At 38.8% G+C, this 17,944-nt stretch overlaps 1 protein-coding gene across 1 annotated transcript; it reads right to left on the reverse strand.

Moving 5' to 3' along the window:
* Positions 1–6,500: 6,500 nt before the first annotated feature.
* Positions 6,501–15,960, reverse strand: LOC107658443 (uncharacterized). The gene is made up of 6 exons (XM_016446989.1): positions 15,857–15,960; positions 15,525–15,688; positions 15,385–15,404; positions 12,818–12,954; positions 12,443–12,603; positions 6,501–12,227 (listed from the first exon to the last, which is right to left on the reverse strand). Exons 1-6 carry the CDS (start codon positions 15,952–15,954, stop codon positions 6,760–6,762), a joined length of 6,048 nt encoding a protein of 2,015 aa, XP_016302475.1. The 5' UTR covers positions 15,955–15,960; the 3' UTR covers positions 6,501–6,759.
* Positions 15,961–17,944: the final 1,984 nt, after the last annotated feature.

The following is a 17,944-nucleotide window of genomic DNA, read 5'->3' on the forward strand; positions in this document are numbered from 1 at the left end:
TCTCTCTCTCTCTCTCTCTCTCTCTCTCTCTCTTCTCTCTCTCAATCGCTTTTGCACCTCCCCCTCTCCTCCACCGTCTTCTCCATCAGAACCCAGATACAAGGCAGACCCCTCCTTCCCGCTCTCCTTCTCTCTTTTATGTTGTGAGGAGTTCTAGACTTTTGGCTGAGGACGAGGAGGAGATGTCTTAGACTATGGCGGTTTCTGAGGATGGCATGAGAGAAGGAGAGAGATGAAATGAAAAATTCATCAGGCTACACATTCTGCACAAAGCAATAAAGTGAACTCAGGCTAAATTCATTACAAGGAAACAAAAGAAAGCAATTCGCAGCATGGGGCGAAGACTACTGAGGAAGATGCGGTAATAGCGGTTTCATGAGCGAGCACTCCTTTAGATGCGGTCCGCTGAAGAAATGTTGGCTCTGCAGCAAATGCCAACTGTGTTAAAACATGAATTGAGGACAGAAAATACATCTGTAAGAGGTGGAGTGAACCACTTATTAGCTTGGGGAAGGAAAGAGGGAGAAAAATGGAGGGGAAAGAAAGTAAGAGGGGTTGTAAATGTAATTAATTATAGATATTATAGATGGGATTGAAAGGTTCAGTGAGTGCTTATTAGGACAGAGGAATGTAGAGAGGTAGGAAACAGCAAAGACAGAAGTAAAAAGTGGTTTTGGCCTTTGCCAAAATAAGTACTCGCTCAGGAAAAAGGGTACAAAAGATGTCACTGAGGCAGAGTACACATTTGTATCTTTTAGGTACCAATATGGACCCTTTAGGTACAAAGGTGTACCTTTTGAAAAGGTACCGGCCCAGTGACAGCTTTCGTACCTTTACCTTTATCTCGCTTGCTATTTAACAGACCCCTACACATGACAATGTAGCAGAATCAATCAGGGACCCTGGTAGCAACATCTCAAATCTTCTGTGACCACTTGTGAACAGATTTCAAAGGAAAGGGTCTCTGAATACATACATTATTTGGTACATCAGCTGAATACATACTAAGTGCACTGCATGTTGATAATATATATATATATAAAAAAAAATTTTTTTACTTTTATTTTATTTAATTTTACATATAGATTTTTAATATTAAAAATCTTAATAGAGGGGCTACTTAAAAAAAGGTGCTGGTGCTCTTCTATTAAAGAGAAATAAATTAAAATAAATTACATAAATGTTATTAATTAATTTATTATAACCTCAAAAACAATGAAACAAGAAAAAGAAATCAAAGGTTCTAAAAATTCTACAGATAGATTAGGGTGGAAGAATGTTTAATTTTCCAGTAGGTCATGAATTTATCTGAATTGAAATTCAGCTTCATGGCAATTCAGTTCCGTTAATTCAAGTTAATTCAACTCCAAGTCCAACTCAGTTATGAGTTTTGTCTAATCCTGACGTCAATACCAGGTTTACATGTCCGTGTGACTGTCTGGCACCATGTTCAGCTTGTGTTCAGTTAAATCAGTATGGAGTTTGTCTTGTCACATGTGTGAAGGTATATGATTATGTGTGCATTAGAGATCTAATTTATAGCATGTGAGATACGATGCATCAAAAAAATCAAATGTAAGAGTTTCACTTTGGCCCTAGCATAAAGTCGTTTCACTCAAGTCAGAGAGCAAATGTGCAATATATTATATATAAAAAAAACTGGTGACAATTCACAACAAATCAAACCAGACCAATACCTTAACAATAATCAGTGACAATGCTGCTCTAAGATTTTTGTGGTACAGTAGTGCAATAGTGAACATATGATAGTCATTTCTGCACCTGCTATTGTCGCAACAAAAACATTTCTCCACTGCAAAGTCTTGCCTTTATGGCTCCATCACTTCCTTTCATGTCTCCTGCTACTTGGGCAAATATTTTCTTCCTTCAACATTAAATCAGTCTGGCTTTTAACTTCCATCTACAAATTCCTCACTTCCATCCCTCACTATTTTCATCCACTGTCGTTATCAAGCTTTCATCACTTCTACCATTTACTTTGCTTTATAGCACTAGGTGCTGTGTCTCTGAAACTCCCTCATACATCTTTCCTTACTCATCCATTAAGTCGCTACTAGCAAAAATTCCTTCAACCCATCTTCTTCTTTGAGATTCATAGCTATTCCTTGTCTCTCTTTTCCTTCATCACACAACTGTTTCTGAGAATTAAGTATAGCTGTTTTACACCAGATGTGCCTGACTCGAACATCTTAGTCTGTCACATCCAAACACTTAAATCACTTCCAAACCACATTCAAAAAGGCTTTGGTTAATATAATTGTGTTTACATATTACATTAAAGCTAACTGTTTGATAATTCTATCTCCAGCAGACACACTCAAAACCACTGGCAAAAGACACTGATTGAGACAGCTTACAAATAGCTTAATGTCATAGGGCAAGTAATTCAATATACAATTGTCTGCTAAATTAGCACTGAGACATTGTGGAACTTGAATGTCCAGTTAAGGAAAGAATTCATCATTCACTTCTGGATCGATTTCAATCTCTACAAACACTAATACTGTATGGCAGTTTGTCCGCTTTGCCTGTTTCAAATCTAAAGGGGTGAAAGTGCCTCCTCCTTTCCACTGTCCTAATCTATTATCCATCCATTTCCACCCTCTGTGGATATGACAACAAGCTTTCAGGCTGCTAAATAGCGCCATATACACGGCTCTCTAAGGGAGGTCACTGGTTCTTCATTTAGAGATGATGTTATAACCTTTAGTACATTTACATTTCAGAGTTAGAAACATCACATAATATTCTGGAGAGCTTGTTGAAACTGAATGTTGAACTGTAGCACTGCGAACTTAAAATTAGACAAAAAAACAGAGAGGCAAATGGACACTGAATAAAGCCTTCTGGCAGAAAATACTTAAATGATTGGACCTCTTAAATAAAAGAATACGACTTTAATAATTGATTCATTTCAAAATATAATCGCGTAGCAATTATCAAGGACCATCTTTTAATGGCTCAGTTTTAAAGATTTCATTTTCATCTGACAGAACGAGCATAAAACGGGGATGGAGAGATATGGTTGGAGTTACCACCAGGGAACAGATGGAAAGGTTAATTTAGCCATTTTAAACTGTAAATGTTAAGTAACATTACGTGTACAGGAAGGTGGGAGGGAGGGAGAAAGGATGGTTGGGTGTAGGAAAGGATTACTGAATAATTCAAAAAGAGAAGAAAGCACAGATGAATCAAGCGGGCTAGCGCCTGTCTCACACTGAAGCCGGATAAAATGGAGGATGCTACTGTACATCTCTTTTGTGGCACAAACCCGCCTGTAACATTTGCCAGTGAGCAAGGCAGTGTCTTCAAAAGAAGCAAAACCTTGGGTCACCAGATCTGAGTCAACAGCAAGAATTGAATGTTGAGGTCTTTCGTCACCTGCTTTCGCAGTAAACTGGAGCCTGGGTTTATGAATTGTTACATCTGCGCAAAGGAAGTCATGGTGATACAGCAAGGTTTTTGGGTCCTACAGTGTTTTCCGCAGTGCCTCAAAGGTTCAGCCTTTCACCGCCTCAATATCCACTGCCTTGTTGCCTGTGTCCTCCTTATGAAAAAAGCTGTTCCACTTGGCTTCAGAGTTAACCCTCTGCTCACTGTTGAGAGAAGAGAAAATGGGTCAAGAATGGGGAAAGGGGATGAACAGGCGATAAGAAACAAAAAGGAAGTGGACAAAGGGTTGAAAGAAGGATTGAGGGATGAGGAAGAACCAGAAGTACTGTAACAGAGGCAGCTGGGTGAAAACATGGCATGAATAAAAATGAATGAACAAACAAGGAATGTAGACAGATAAATAGTTTGGGAAAAGATGGCTAAAACAAAAAGAAGAGCAGGAAAAAACATCAAAAATATTAGCTGTAAGCTATTAGGAAAGCAGAAAAATAAAGTGCACATTTTAAATATGCATGCAAGACAGTGCAAACAACCAGAATAAGATGAAAAGAAGTGAGGAAACAAAAAAAAAAGGCTTAGTGACGGGTTAAATCTGAATGAGCTGCAGTGATTGATAAAAGATAAAGATATCGTGCTTACGATAAAGATGCATTGTGGGTGGAACACGTCAAATGCTTATGCATTTGTATGTGTTTGCGAGTAGATGATATACAGATTATTTTAATGTTCCCTTCTCTCTCCTATGGCTCGTCATTTATGTAGTCTTTGCAGCAATTAGGCCAATTCAGACACTGCAGAAAATACCTGCAAAGACCTGTAACCTTGAAGAAATACCTACTGGTAGCACTCTTTGAGAACACTGATGAAACTTAAGTGGCTTTATCAGCAGAGTTGAAAAAGGAAATATATATACTCTTCAGTCAGATTAATCTCCTAATAAAACCATACAAGGCCTAATCAATATAATAATAATAAATCAATAAGAATTAATGAGAGAATTACCCTTTCCAAAAGAAACATTCATTTTAAGATAGATAGATCAAATAAAATACCATGAACAGTTTCATTTAAAATCATTTCATTTTAATTGCATTAATTTCATTTTTTTTTTTTTTTTACAATTTTACAGTTGAACATTACAATTTAAAATTGATCTCAAATGTCCTAAGTAACAAACAGGATGGCCATACAAGACATACCGGAAAAAAGACATCTGAATTGTAGATATAAAAAAACGGTAATATACATTAAGTTCAGTACAATCAAAAAATTCAGTTATATTGAAGCACCATGTTAAAGGGTTAGTTCACCCAAAAATTAAAATTCTGTCATTAATTACTCACCCTCATGTCGTTTCAAACCCGTAAGACCTTTGTTCATCTTCGGAACACAAATTAAGATATTTGTGATGGAATCGGAGAGCTGTCTGACCCTGCATAGACAGCAACGCAACTGAAATGTTCCCAAGTCCAGAAACGTAGCAAGGAGATCTGTAAAATATTCCATGTGACATCAGTGGTTCAACCGTAATTTTACGAAGCTACGAGAATACTTTGTGCGCAAAAGAAAAGAAAAAAAACACTTTATTCAACAATTCGTCTCCTCCGCATCACCCTGTAGCGCCATTTTGGAGAATATCTGCTGGACGTAAACAGCATACGCTATTCTGTGTCAGCTGCGTCACACGGATACGCTCTTTTCGTTCAGATTAAATCACAACAACATAGGAAACAGATCCGGCGTGACGCAGCTGACAGAACAGCATACGCTGTTCACGTCGATATTCTCCAAAATGGCGCTACAGGGTGACGCGGAGGAGACGAATTGTTGAATAAAGTCGTTTTTTTTTTCTTTTGCACACAAAAAGTATTCTCGTAGCTTCATAAAATTACGGTTGAACCCTTGATGTCACAAGGATTATTTTACAGATCTCATTCCAGTTGTATTGCTGTCTATGCAGGGTCAGACAGCTCTCAGATTCCATCAAAAATATATTAATTTGTGTTCCGAAGATGAACGAAGGTCTTATGGGTTTTAAACGACATGAGGGTGAGTAATTAATGACAGAATTTTCATTTTTTGGTGAACTATCCCTTTAAGAACATATTAAAATAAATATAATTAATACACTGGCTTTTCATAGACCAAGGCTTAACACAAACTACGTTATAAACATGTAAGACAGCCCAGGGCTCTCTCATGTCTGCAACTATTAAAACTGAGAAGAAACCAACAAACGCATTTCATATCTGACATGTACTGGGGAAGTAAAAAAAAAACCCCAACACAATATATACGGTCGGAGATGATGTCAGCTTTTGGGTCTTGGTGACCTGTAGGACTACAGTACATTATCGTAACAATATTCTGTAAGTGTTAAGTGAGTCTGATCAAGGATCAGCTCCAAAGGGCACTAAACATCTCTCTAGAGTAATACAAGTGGTAACTAATTAATTATGCATTGGCCCAATGTACCAAAGCAATGCCAAATATGATACAAAACCCCATGAAGCTGATATAGATAAATGTTTGGTGTTAAAAAGGGCATCCAATGCCAAAACTCATTTGTGCTTGCAAAGTGTGTGTGATTTGTGTGGAAAAGATGGGAGTCTATTCAAATAAATGACATCACAGATGGTAAAGATGCTGAAATTGCCGTGATTTGTATGCATTTAATGTAGCAGCTGCTGCAGTCCTTTAATGACATGCAGGAATCCCCTAAACCAAATACAGGACACCTGAGAGCTGCTCAAAGTATGTGTTTGTCATATGTCTCACAAATATTTGTGCAATCAGTGGTGCACACTCTCATTTAACTTGACAAATGGGCTTTCAAACAACCCTAAATTAAAAGCACACGCTCCCTGATCTGGTCCTTCATGTGCTAACCCACTGAAATGTGCAAGTTGCCAGCCACACTTCTTTTTCTCACATATGATCGGTCACATGTTCTGCAATCTAGACTGCTAACTCCGAACTGAAAAGGCTAGGAGGAAACAGAGAATTTTCACATTGTGGAGAACAACATCCCCACCATGTGGCACGTCTAATGTACTACAGGACGAACAGAATATCTATTTTTATATTCTGTTTTAACAGAACCACTAGCATGAAAATATTTTCTTCTATAATAAGGTACTAAAGAAAATTCATCATGTAGCATACAAATAACTGAGCAAGTGTGCTAATAAAAATATGTCTTTAAATATTTCAAGAAAATCTGTTTTGATGCTAAGAACAGGACATTTTACATGATACAAGTTTAATGAAAACAAAAAGAACATATTACATTAAAGTTGTTTGAAATAAATAAAGTCTCAGCATATCAATGACAAATGGTCGTTATTAATCAGTATATTGTAGGTCCAGATCCACTGTACCGTCAGTCACCACAAGCCTAAGTCTCTTAGGCTTGCGTTCTGTTATGGGGGTGTTTTGCGAGTGGGAGGTGGAGAAGTGTAGAGAATTACATGGGTGAGTTCCTGTCCCCTGATGCTGCTGATCCTTACTGTTTTGGCCTGCGTGGACTTTAGACCCTGCAAACATACTCACAGAGGGAGGAGGTGAGAAGTTTGAGGGACCACACGCTTCTACAACCAGCCTTCCTTGAGTTCCCGAAGGCTCCATAAGACAATGATAAGTGTAATTTGCAGGTCCTGAACCAGAATAATTCAAGCTTTCACCATCCTCACTGTAGCCCAGGGTCAGAGAATGATCTCCGGTGAAGTTCACTACATAAGACTGGTGAGGAGTTTGACTGTGTTCAAAGGTAGTTGACTGAGTTTTAATCAAAGGGACCCCATGGATTGAGGATTCTCTGTATCCCAGATGAGGACTGCTGTGCTGCGACGCAGGAGGTGAAAGAGAGGAGCTGAAGTTGAAATCAGAAGAATCACAGTGAGAAATGTTTGAACACATCTGATTCTTATTGGGCTGGATAGAAGACACTCCAGAAAGTTGAGTGTTTTGAGTGGGAGCCACAACAGCATGGGGTTTTTCCAATTTTGAGAGTTTGCTTTGTGATGTACTGTAAGATTGAGAACCTTGAGATGAGGGAAATAAAAACGCGGAGGACAGAGATGGATCTTTATCATTTCTTGAGATCTGGGACTTTAGGCCTGCATTGTTCTTGAAAAAGTTTGATGTGGTTTTGCTAGAGCTGATAAAGTAAACAGGGTGAATGCGATCACCTTGCGGACCGGGATTAGCAGGGTACTGTTTGGAAGGGACATTCTTTGGGTTTTTCTGCAGATTTTCAGCCAATCTTGAGAACCCAGCATTAGGACATCTAGCAGAAGACTCTTTTCCACTGTGAGAGCTTGATGGACCTGGACAAGCATAGATGCTTTCCAGGTTGTTGTGAGATTTTGAGCTGCCTGCAGCCACAGAAACTCGACAAGCATTCTGGCCTTCCTCGTTTTTCAAGACATTCTTGGGGTTTGAAAAAAAAGGAAGCTTCTTGTCATTGCTACGAAAAAGTGCATTACCAGAGCTGAAAGCACCTGGATAATCAGCATGGAAGGGTGTAACAAGGTTACTCTGAGGTCCAACACCATGTAGACTTTGTGTTGACTGGTTTGGAAAGACAGATTCGTATTTAGCCTTTGAGCTATGCAGGTTGAGAGGTCCATAGTCTTTAACGTCAATTTTTGCAAATCCTGACTCGGAGGACTTCAAATTAACAATGGAATCAAGAAAGTTTAACTTTTTATCCTGAGGATGCAGGCGTGAATTTGGGTGCCCAGGCTGTTTAGCACTTGTAGATGCATTGTTAAACATTGTCAAGTCTTTGGGGAGAAACTGTGTTGCTGAAACTTCCTGGACCTGGAGCTCTATGGGAGTTTTTGACAACTCGCCATCAGACAAGTACAGATCTTTCTCGGGGTCTTGAAGAGGAGCAGAACTCGTGGCTGTATTACAGAGCTTATCTTTGAAGAGACTGAGTTGAGATGCACCAATAGATGAGGATGTGTCAGACTGAGCAAAGACAATATCCGGGAAACTTAGCTCCTCATCACTACTGAAGTTACTCACTGGGCTTGGGGATCCTAGGTAAGGGGTCTCCGGATCCCATGCATCAGTGGGACTTTGGGAAAAGGGGCTGCTGAAGGACCCGGTGTTATGTGGTTCACCAGGATAGTAATCTATTAAAGAGCCTGCCAAGTTGTTTTGTGCAGGCATCTGATCGTAGCTTTCGAGATTTAAACATGGAAACTCAAGCACATCTTCAGAATAGTTACTAAAGCCACAATCGGTGGAAAAGGGAGAAATGGGAGGAGACTGAATCTGAGAGGGGGTTACACTGGTATTAGTGGGCACACTTTTCTCGCATACCTGTGACTGGCTCAGAGCCTGGAGTTTTGACAGACTTTTATTAATCTGTAACAAATTGTGACTCAAGCAAATGTCATTGCTTTCTTTATTGTCACTTCTACTAACTCCAGGCTTAAGACTATCGAAATTGTCTGACACCTGCTCTCTTACATTCTCTTTTGCTTGAATACTCCCACTGACATTACTAACTCCTGCCAGCCCATCATAACAGGGAGAGTAAAGTGACAAAGGTGAAAGGGATAATGGTAAGGGTGAAGTCTCAAAACTCAGTGGATCTCTGAAGGTCTCTGTCCCCTTGGTACAACTACGCCCCGCCATTAGTTGCTGGCACTGAGACGGGTTTTCGTCTTTAACATTGCCGAGAGGCATCTGTTCCACTATTGCTGCTGTAGAGAAGACAGATGTTAATTCCTCTGGCTCCCCGTGCACAGTATCAGTGCTCCCATCTTCATTGTGAGCTTCTTTCCACTCCACCTCCCACCTGCCTTCAGCTCTCCTGCACAATCTAATCAGAGGTAACGGTTTAATGTCATCAATGTCTGCCTCAATTTTTGGGTCAGATGATTTTTGTTGTATTTGCTTGTCGGTAACATCACTACTGTCTTGAACAATTTCTTTTGGTGTACTAACGTTCTTCTTGTTAATGCAAACAGCCGATAGTTTTTGTTGTCTTTTACATGGCTTAGCTGCACATTCTTTTCTGCAATGTTCCAGCACGTCTTGAACTGCTTTGGTGGCTTTCTCCAAACCTACGCCGTTATCGGCCTCCCCATGACCCCGAATCCTCTCCATTTCTGCATTTAAAATTGAGACAGAATCCAAAATGGCCCTAAAAGGGTCAACTAAAGCCAAGCATTGCTGTGGGCTTGACTTGTCCGCAACACTTTTTGCCTCATCCGTACACTCCATTGCCCACTCCTTTCCCCTCTTCCTCTTAAGGCGGATTCTGCGGATAAGCTTCTGCTCATCTTCCGTGTTATCCGAAACATTTGAGGTAGACAACTCATCGCTGATGGCATGCTCAATATTATCTGTAATCTCACAGTCCCCTGTTCCTTTATTTCTTCCTTCTACTCCTTTGTCACTTTTCGCTTGGTTCTCCTCTCCCATGTTACAATTGACTGCTTCTGTCATTTTAGATGTTTCATGCTTAGGGTCATTGATTGTCCTCTCACAAACATGTACATTACTTGTGCCATCTCTGCATTCAGGAACTCTGACATTGCTTCTTCCTGGTCCACGATGAGCACTCTGAAGAGCTTTACAGTACTGTTTAGACGAAGTCTTTATCAACTTGGATGAGCCACGCTTTTTGGACCCAACATTGGCTTTGAGAGTTAAACTTGATTCTGAATGTTTCAACAATGTTGTATCCACACTGCTGCTTTCGCTTGGCTTAGGTAACAGATTGTCCGAATTGGGTTCTTTGCCTTTACTGACATCAGTACATGGCGTTGCAGGTACATTAACATCCTGTTCTGGGTCTGTATCAAGCGATTCTCGAAATGCTCGTTTCTTTAAGGGAATGCTGCTCTGGGGACTGTGATCCAGAGAAACCTTGCACATGGATAGAGGTTCTGAGGAAATCAAAGTGTTTTCTGACTGTTTCACTTGAGTATCTCCATGTATATTTGTTTGATCAGCTGCCGTGAGTCCTTTATTAGGGTTCTCATTCCCGTTATTAAGTGCTTCATGCTTGTCCTTTGTCTCTTTATTGTCAGTAAGTGATAGTGTCTTTATATTATCAGCTTCCCTTTTATCACTGTAACCACACGGAGGTTGGTGGTCATTAGCGTCCTTATCTTGTTGACTAAACTTACAACTCAAATTCTTTCTAATATCCTTCAGCAGTACCCTTGCCTCTTTAACAACAACAGTCCTGCTACCAAAACGTGCTGTTACCACTTTCTTTTTCAAGTGATTGTCTTCAACGATTACTTCTTCCTGCTTCTTGATCGTGCTTTCTTTATCCTGCACCTCAGGTATGCGCTCAACATGTGCTTGTTTCTCATCCTTATCGGCTCTTTTCCGTTCCTTTACAGCAACTTCTGAATTTTTGGGAATTGTAACTTCAACAGACGCAACCGTTACAACTTTATTATCTTGCTTGCCTTCAATTTCATGCTCACTGTGGCTATCCTTACCGTACGCATCCACAAGTTCTTTTGCAACAGGTTGTGTGACTGTTTTTTTGCCAGTCTCTAAATCACATGTTACTTTTAAGTACTTATCTGCACTCTCCATATTTACTGGTGTGAAATACAACTCCTTCACCCCTTTCTTACCTTGTCTATTGCCGTCTTTGCTCCCATTAAATTTTGTGTTCTGCTGTACTGACGCTGCTGCTGGTGCTGTAACCTTGTCTCTTCTACTGTCTGCCTCCCTCTGACCTGTACTTTCATCCTCTGGCTTTCCTGGGATAGCCACCCTGACCAGACTGACTCTGAGGTAACGATTTAACCCTGAGTGAAAAGAGACAGGACTATTAAGAGATGGTGAAGACAAGGAGGGTGTATCGCTAACAGCGCTAGAAGAGACAGACTGCCTGTGATTTTGCTTGTTATCCCCTGAGGTCTCTGAAGCTACACAAACACTAACATCACCAGCCACTTCCCTGAGGCAATCCCTAAAGACACTCTGCTGCGTCTCTCTGATCACCGTGCTCTCTGTTTGTGATGATTTGTCACTGTTAGTCCCAGCGTCTCCATCAACGTGTACATGTTTATCATTACATGGTTTACCTGGAGAGATTAAAACAGGGTTAGTAGTGTCCGTGGACGCAACCTCGCTTCTTTTTTGCCGCTTCCCATCTCGTGTCTGCGAGTCAGAGCATTCATTTTGCCCTGTAGAGAGTTTAGAATTGGATTTGATCAGTCTGGTCCTCCTTTTGTTGAATCTGGAGAGTTTAGATCGCCTCCTTGTCTGGAGACTGCTCAGACGACTACGAAGGATATTCCTGGTCCTTGAGGAAATGCCCTGGTGGACAATTCTGACAGATGATGCATCAATGTTACCTCCCTTGGCCTTCATGCTGTCTCTTTCATGTACACTGGAAACACATCCAAGAGTAAAGGGTTTAAATCTAATTACGGGGTCTCCATTTAACATTTCTCCATCCTCATCTTTCCTCTCCTCCGGTCCATTTATGTTGGCACTACTTAGAGGTGGAGAGACAGATTTGCTGTTCTTTGTGATCCTCTCTGGTTTTGGTCGCTCTTTCTCAATTAGGTATAGCAGGGCCCTTTCTTTGCTCAAGGGGTCCTTACAGCTTAATAGGAAATTTGTGCTGTGCTGATAGAGGCAGATGCTCAGCTCCTTTAGCTTGAGGTGAGGCAAAGATGATAAGAGGTTTTGTGTCCTCTTTTCCACCTGTTTACAATGCTCCTCCCTCCTCCTCCACCTATCAGTCTTTCTCATCTTGCTCAAAACAAGGGCGTTCCTCTTTGTCCGTTGGGAATATGTATTCCTCATTGGCAAGGCTGACAAGAGAATGAGACAAGAAGAATAGACATCCAGAGTTAAGCGGTTGGCCATAATGAGATTATGCCAATACAGGCTTTTTACCACTTTATTAGGAAATTGCATGGGATGCTTAATTATAACCCTTGTAATTTTACACTCAGAACATATACATTTTTTTCCAGGACACAAGTAATAAGAAAACAACTAAATATGAATGGCATAACAAGCATACCTGAGTTTGATACAGTGAGAAATGGCTTTGGGGTGCCATTTCCCCTATTCCTGTTAAGCCTTAGGTCGGTCTCTCTGAACTCATATTTCTGTCCTGAAGGATCCCCAGAGCAAGCCACATCTGGTGACTGGTCTCTCTTCTTAAATGATCCCTCTCCTCTCCTGCATCGATTGGCATCATTAGAGTTGTGATAAAAGCAGATTAAAAGGCTTTTAAATGTATTTATGTCATTAGAAACCTAATTGACATTAAACCCTAATACAGTTCAGACCAATTACAAGCATCCATTGAGATAATTGTGCGTTATAGATCCCGCATCACTATAATACCCACAGCAGATTGGCCTTGAAGCAGTATTAACGTATATTCTCTCACCTCTCACATGTGCAACATTCACACATTTCATTATTCTCTCCAAAAAAGCTGTCCCCATAGTAACTGGTAATCTCCTCCCCCGGTGAGATGGGCCGCACCACTTTTATACAAGCTCCATTCTTATCTCCAGGGACAAACTAATAGGAGGAACAGAAACAGTATGAGCAAATTACTTTTCAGTATACACTGTTTGCCTATAATCTATTTAGTCATATGCCGGGAAACAAGTGAAAACAAATTAAGGAAATGTAATTAAAAAAAGGGTGATGCCCTGTTAGGACTGAAGTCAGATAAAATAATACAATAAAATAAATAATAAAATTTACGTTCACTAATAAACTTCAGTTCAAACGTTTGAAGTCAGTAAGATTTTTAAAGTTTAAAAGGACTGAAATATTTTGTAACATTATAAATGCCTTTACCGTCACTTTGATCAATTTAATGCATCTTTTCTAAATAAAAGTATTAATTTCTTTAATATATAATGAATATCTTACTGACCCCAAATCTTTGAACAGTAGTGTATTTTTTTATTTTTTTTTGTATAAGTCAGTCAATGTATTTACATTTAGGACAACAACAACCCAAACTTGAAAAAAACATGGAAATGAGTTAATGATAATAATAATAATAATAATAATAATAATAATACTGTAATCACAAAGAGAGTGAAATCACATACAAATAGTTACAATTAAAAATATGAGCTAGGTTTAAATTAGTGCTGTCAAATGATTAATCGCGATTAATCACATCCAAAATAAAAGTTTTTGTTTACATAATATATGCGTGTATACTGTGTATATGTATTATGTATAAATACAAACACATGCATGTAAATATTTAAGAAAAATATGTTGTTGTATATTAAATATATTTATATATAATATAAAATATAAGAATATAAATATATAAACATATTTACATGTAAATATTTTCAAAACATATACTGTATGTGTGTGCATTTATATATATACACATAATAAATATACACAGTACACATACATATATTATGTAAACAAAAACATTTATTTTGGATCTTAATCATTTGACAGCACTAGTTTAAATTATCTGTAAAAGTAATGGACAGTGTTTGAAATGATCTTTCGGTGCTTTTTAAAATCCTGTAAAGGGCACAATGTTTTAAAGTTAACACAACCCGAGTAGAATATATGTGCATAGCACTGATCTATAATATAGATCAGTGGTGCATACAGATAAAAGAAAAGAAATGATACAGGAGAACACAGGAGAAATGTTCATTTGGTAACACTTTACTTGAAGGGGTGTGCATAAGACTGACATGACACCTTCATAATCATGACATGACACATGTCATGAATATGAAGGTTTTTTATGCATGTTTATGACAACTGTCATTAAGTGTCATTCGCTCAGTTATGTCATTTTTAATGCAAATATGACATTATTTGACCTAACCCTACCCCTACCCTTACCCCTAACCATAGCCCATAACAAAGACATCTCAAACAATGTCATCTTTGCATTAGAAATTACATAACTGAGCAAATGACACTTAATGACAGTTGTCATAAACATGCATAAAAAACCTTCATATTCATGACATGTGTCATGTCATGATTATGAAGGTGTCATGTCAGTCTTATGCACACCCCTTCAAGTAAAGTGTAACCGTTAATTTCTGTATCATTGCCCTTTATCAGTACACTTATTTCTCTCTTCGATTTACAACAAAACAGCACATTGTCTCACGTTTTTCTAAAAGAACAAGCGCCAATTTCCAAGTAAACACTTTCGCTTGCATTATTATCATGGTAGGGTTGTAATGATACCAAGGTTCAGTAATACATACCAATACCAGTGAAATGTCACAAAATGTTAAAATCACTTGATACCAAACTCCTTACTATTTAAATAAATAATACATCAAAAACAATACCATACAGCCTTCAAGTGTGTTTCAATGAGAGAAACATTGCTTTCTCAATTATTCAAGACAAGCCACTTCAATAAGGAACAAAGAAACAAATGACATGAAACAAAGTGTTCTTAAAAGGCTTATTAAAGTGATCCACACATGAGCAGTAAATGGTTTTGTCTTGTCAATACTGCTGTTTGATAATTGTTAAAGAAATAACGGACCGTGACGGGTCTATTAGGCTGCATTTCACCACTTGCACAGATCTACTGTGACATACCAGATTCTTGTCTTGTCGGTGTACAATCAAGATGCCAAGATGGTGCATCACACACAGATGTGTACCTAAGCACATCTCAGTGCACACACGCATCAGCCGACTGTGTGCAGGTATCGAATCAGTCATTTGTACTAAAGAAAAACTGGTATAGTTTTATATATTATAGAGTGAATACAAACATGACAACTGAAAGCAAATGAAAGAAACGCCTTACTCTCTTTTATCAGATCTAGCAAGACCTAGTTAAACTTTAAAGAGAAGTCTAATGAATCTAATGTACATAAATGGACATTCAAGCTGCAAGATACACTACATATATAGTAGTGTAAAGTGTACGCAATTCAAAAGATTTGCTGGTTAAGCAAAAGCAATCATTTAGTATCTTACCCTACAGTTGGGTCTGCAGTCTTCTCCCAGCAATAAAAACAAAACAGAAAATATTGTAATCAGATCCTGTACGTTATCAAAGACCGTATTTTGAAAAAGATGAATATTACTGATCCATTTATGCATACGGGCTCTCTCACCATGATTGATAAAGGCAGCCGGCCCCAGCCAAAGCTGAGCACATCTCTTGCGCGTCGAGTACATGACACTGAAGTCATTCACTCCTGCTCTGAGGACGGCACTATCCTCAGGGCTCAGCTCAGCTATACAGCCCTGCAGGACCTCCACCCGTTCTCCCACAAGCCTGGAGAATTCAAAATTGTCGTATCTTTAAACACCGTCATCAACAGAATTTAAAAAGTAGACCAGTTTATGATGTGTTAGAATTTAATAATTAACATATAGTTTAAATGTTGATCTTGAACAACTGAAAAATTATGATAAAAAAAAAAAAAAAAGCAGTGATTCTAACCAGTGTCGGGTGGATGTGATTTTAGCTCCATTAGTCTCAGAGGAATAGCGGTTACATGGCTCGATGCTCACTCCACTGTCCAACAGAAATGCTGTCATATAGCGATACATCTATAGAAAATTAAGAGCAAGTTAAATGAGTTTCAAAAGGACACTGCCATACACATTATGTTATTTGAATAAAAGTATTGTGATACACTGTGCTAGTCTTTAATAAAATTGGATGGATGGAAGGGAGAAAGGAAGGACGGAGGGAAGGAAGGAAGGGAGAAAGAGGTGCTTCTCATTTCTTATTTGCCCATTATAGTTTCCTTTCTTCGAGTCATAGCTCCATCCCTTAGGATGTGAGGGCAGGATGCAAGGAGAGAAAATGAGGACGGAGAAATCAAAGGAAAGCTTATTTGTACACTGGAATATTCTTGATCACTCAAGCATCACTTCAAAGCTTCATCAGCTATGCTCAGTGGATCTGCCCTTGTGTTGTTAAAGTTTGGTTCTCTAAAACACTCATAATAAATATTAATAAAGCAACGCGCCCTGTTGAAAAATATAAGATGTATGGTTTATTTAAACTGCAAAGGTAAAACATGAATTAAAATTATGACAGATGTGAAGGGGGAGAAGAATTTATATGTGCATAAGGTTTTTCGACAAGAAAGACTTCCGCATAGGATACACCTGTGTATCCTCACTCATAGCTCCCCTGAAAACCTCCTTACACCTCACGATGCAATTAGAGAATTGAGATGTCCATCGAGGTAGTTTACCCATAAGCTTTGCTTTGATTCCTCCATCCTCATTTTCTTTTCTTGCATCCTAAGTGGTTGGAGCTAAGACATGAGAAATGGAAGTGAAGAAAGGAAACAAGGATGCACAAATAAGAAATAACAAGCACAGAGTGAGTAAGGGGAGGGAGAAAGAAAGAAAGAAAGAAAGAAAAAGAAAGAAAGAAAAAGAAAGAAAAAGAAAGAGAAAGAAAAGAAAGAAAGAAAGGCTTCTCCTCTCTGATCTAACAGGTGTTGAACAAAGCAAATAGTTGCAAAAGATTCATTTTGATCATTTAAATGTTTTCAGTTAAAGCAGCACTATGTAACTTTTGGCGCTCTAGCGGTTAACAAACAAAGAAAGAAAGAAAGAAAGAAAGAAAGAAAGAAAGAAAGAAAGAAAAAGAGAAAGAAAAGAAAGAAAGGCTTCTCCTCTCTGATCTAACAGGTGTTGAACAAAGCAAATAGTTGCAAAAGATTAATTTTGATCATTTAAATGTTTTCAGTTAAAGCAGCACTATGTAACTTTTGGCGCTCTAGCGGTTAATAAACAGAACTGCACACATCCCGCGGAAGAACATTCCAACCGGAGCTACTTCTCTAAGTTTATGTCTATGGCGATTCACGCAGGTATGTGTTACTCCGCAGCGGTGACGACCCGACCAGGCTACAATAGTCCAAATATAAGTACTTATTATAAGTGTACCGTAGTGATTCGGAATAAGACAAAAACGCAGTTTGGAAGATGGATTCATGATGTACTCGCTCATTATATACATTTTACAAATTTTGAACACAGAAAACGTTACATAGTGCTGCTTTAAAGGATTAGTTCACATCTGAATAAAAATTTCTCACCCCCATGTCATCCAAGATGAAAAAAGAAATTAAGGTTTTTGAGGAATACATTCCAGGGTTTTTCTCTATATAGTGGACTTCAGTGGGGTTCACTGGGTGGAAGGTCCAAATTACAGCTTCAGTGCAGCTTCAAAGCGTTCTACACAATCCCAGACGAGGAAGAAGGGTCTTATCTAGCGAAACGATCGGTCATTTTCTAAAATAAATTACAATTTATATACTTTTTAACCTCAAACGCTCATCTTGTCTAATTCTGTGTGAACTCTGTGCATTCCGGTTCATGACAGTTAGTGTATATCGAAAAACTCCCATCTCATTTTCTCCTCCAACTTCAAAATCGTTCTAAATCGTCCTACATCGCTGTTTTAACGGTTTTTTGTAAAGGGCGTTTGACCTTCTTTGCACGTTCACTTTGTAGACACTGGGTCGGTACTTCTGCAGCGATGTAGGACGATTTTGAAGTTGGA

This window comes from Sinocyclocheilus anshuiensis, unplaced genomic scaffold (assembly GCF_001515605.1).
Source record: "Sinocyclocheilus anshuiensis isolate Anshui unplaced genomic scaffold, SAMN03320099.WGS_v1.1 scaffold371, whole genome shotgun sequence".
Lineage (NCBI taxonomy): Eukaryota > Metazoa > Chordata > Actinopteri > Cypriniformes > Cyprinidae > Sinocyclocheilus > Sinocyclocheilus anshuiensis.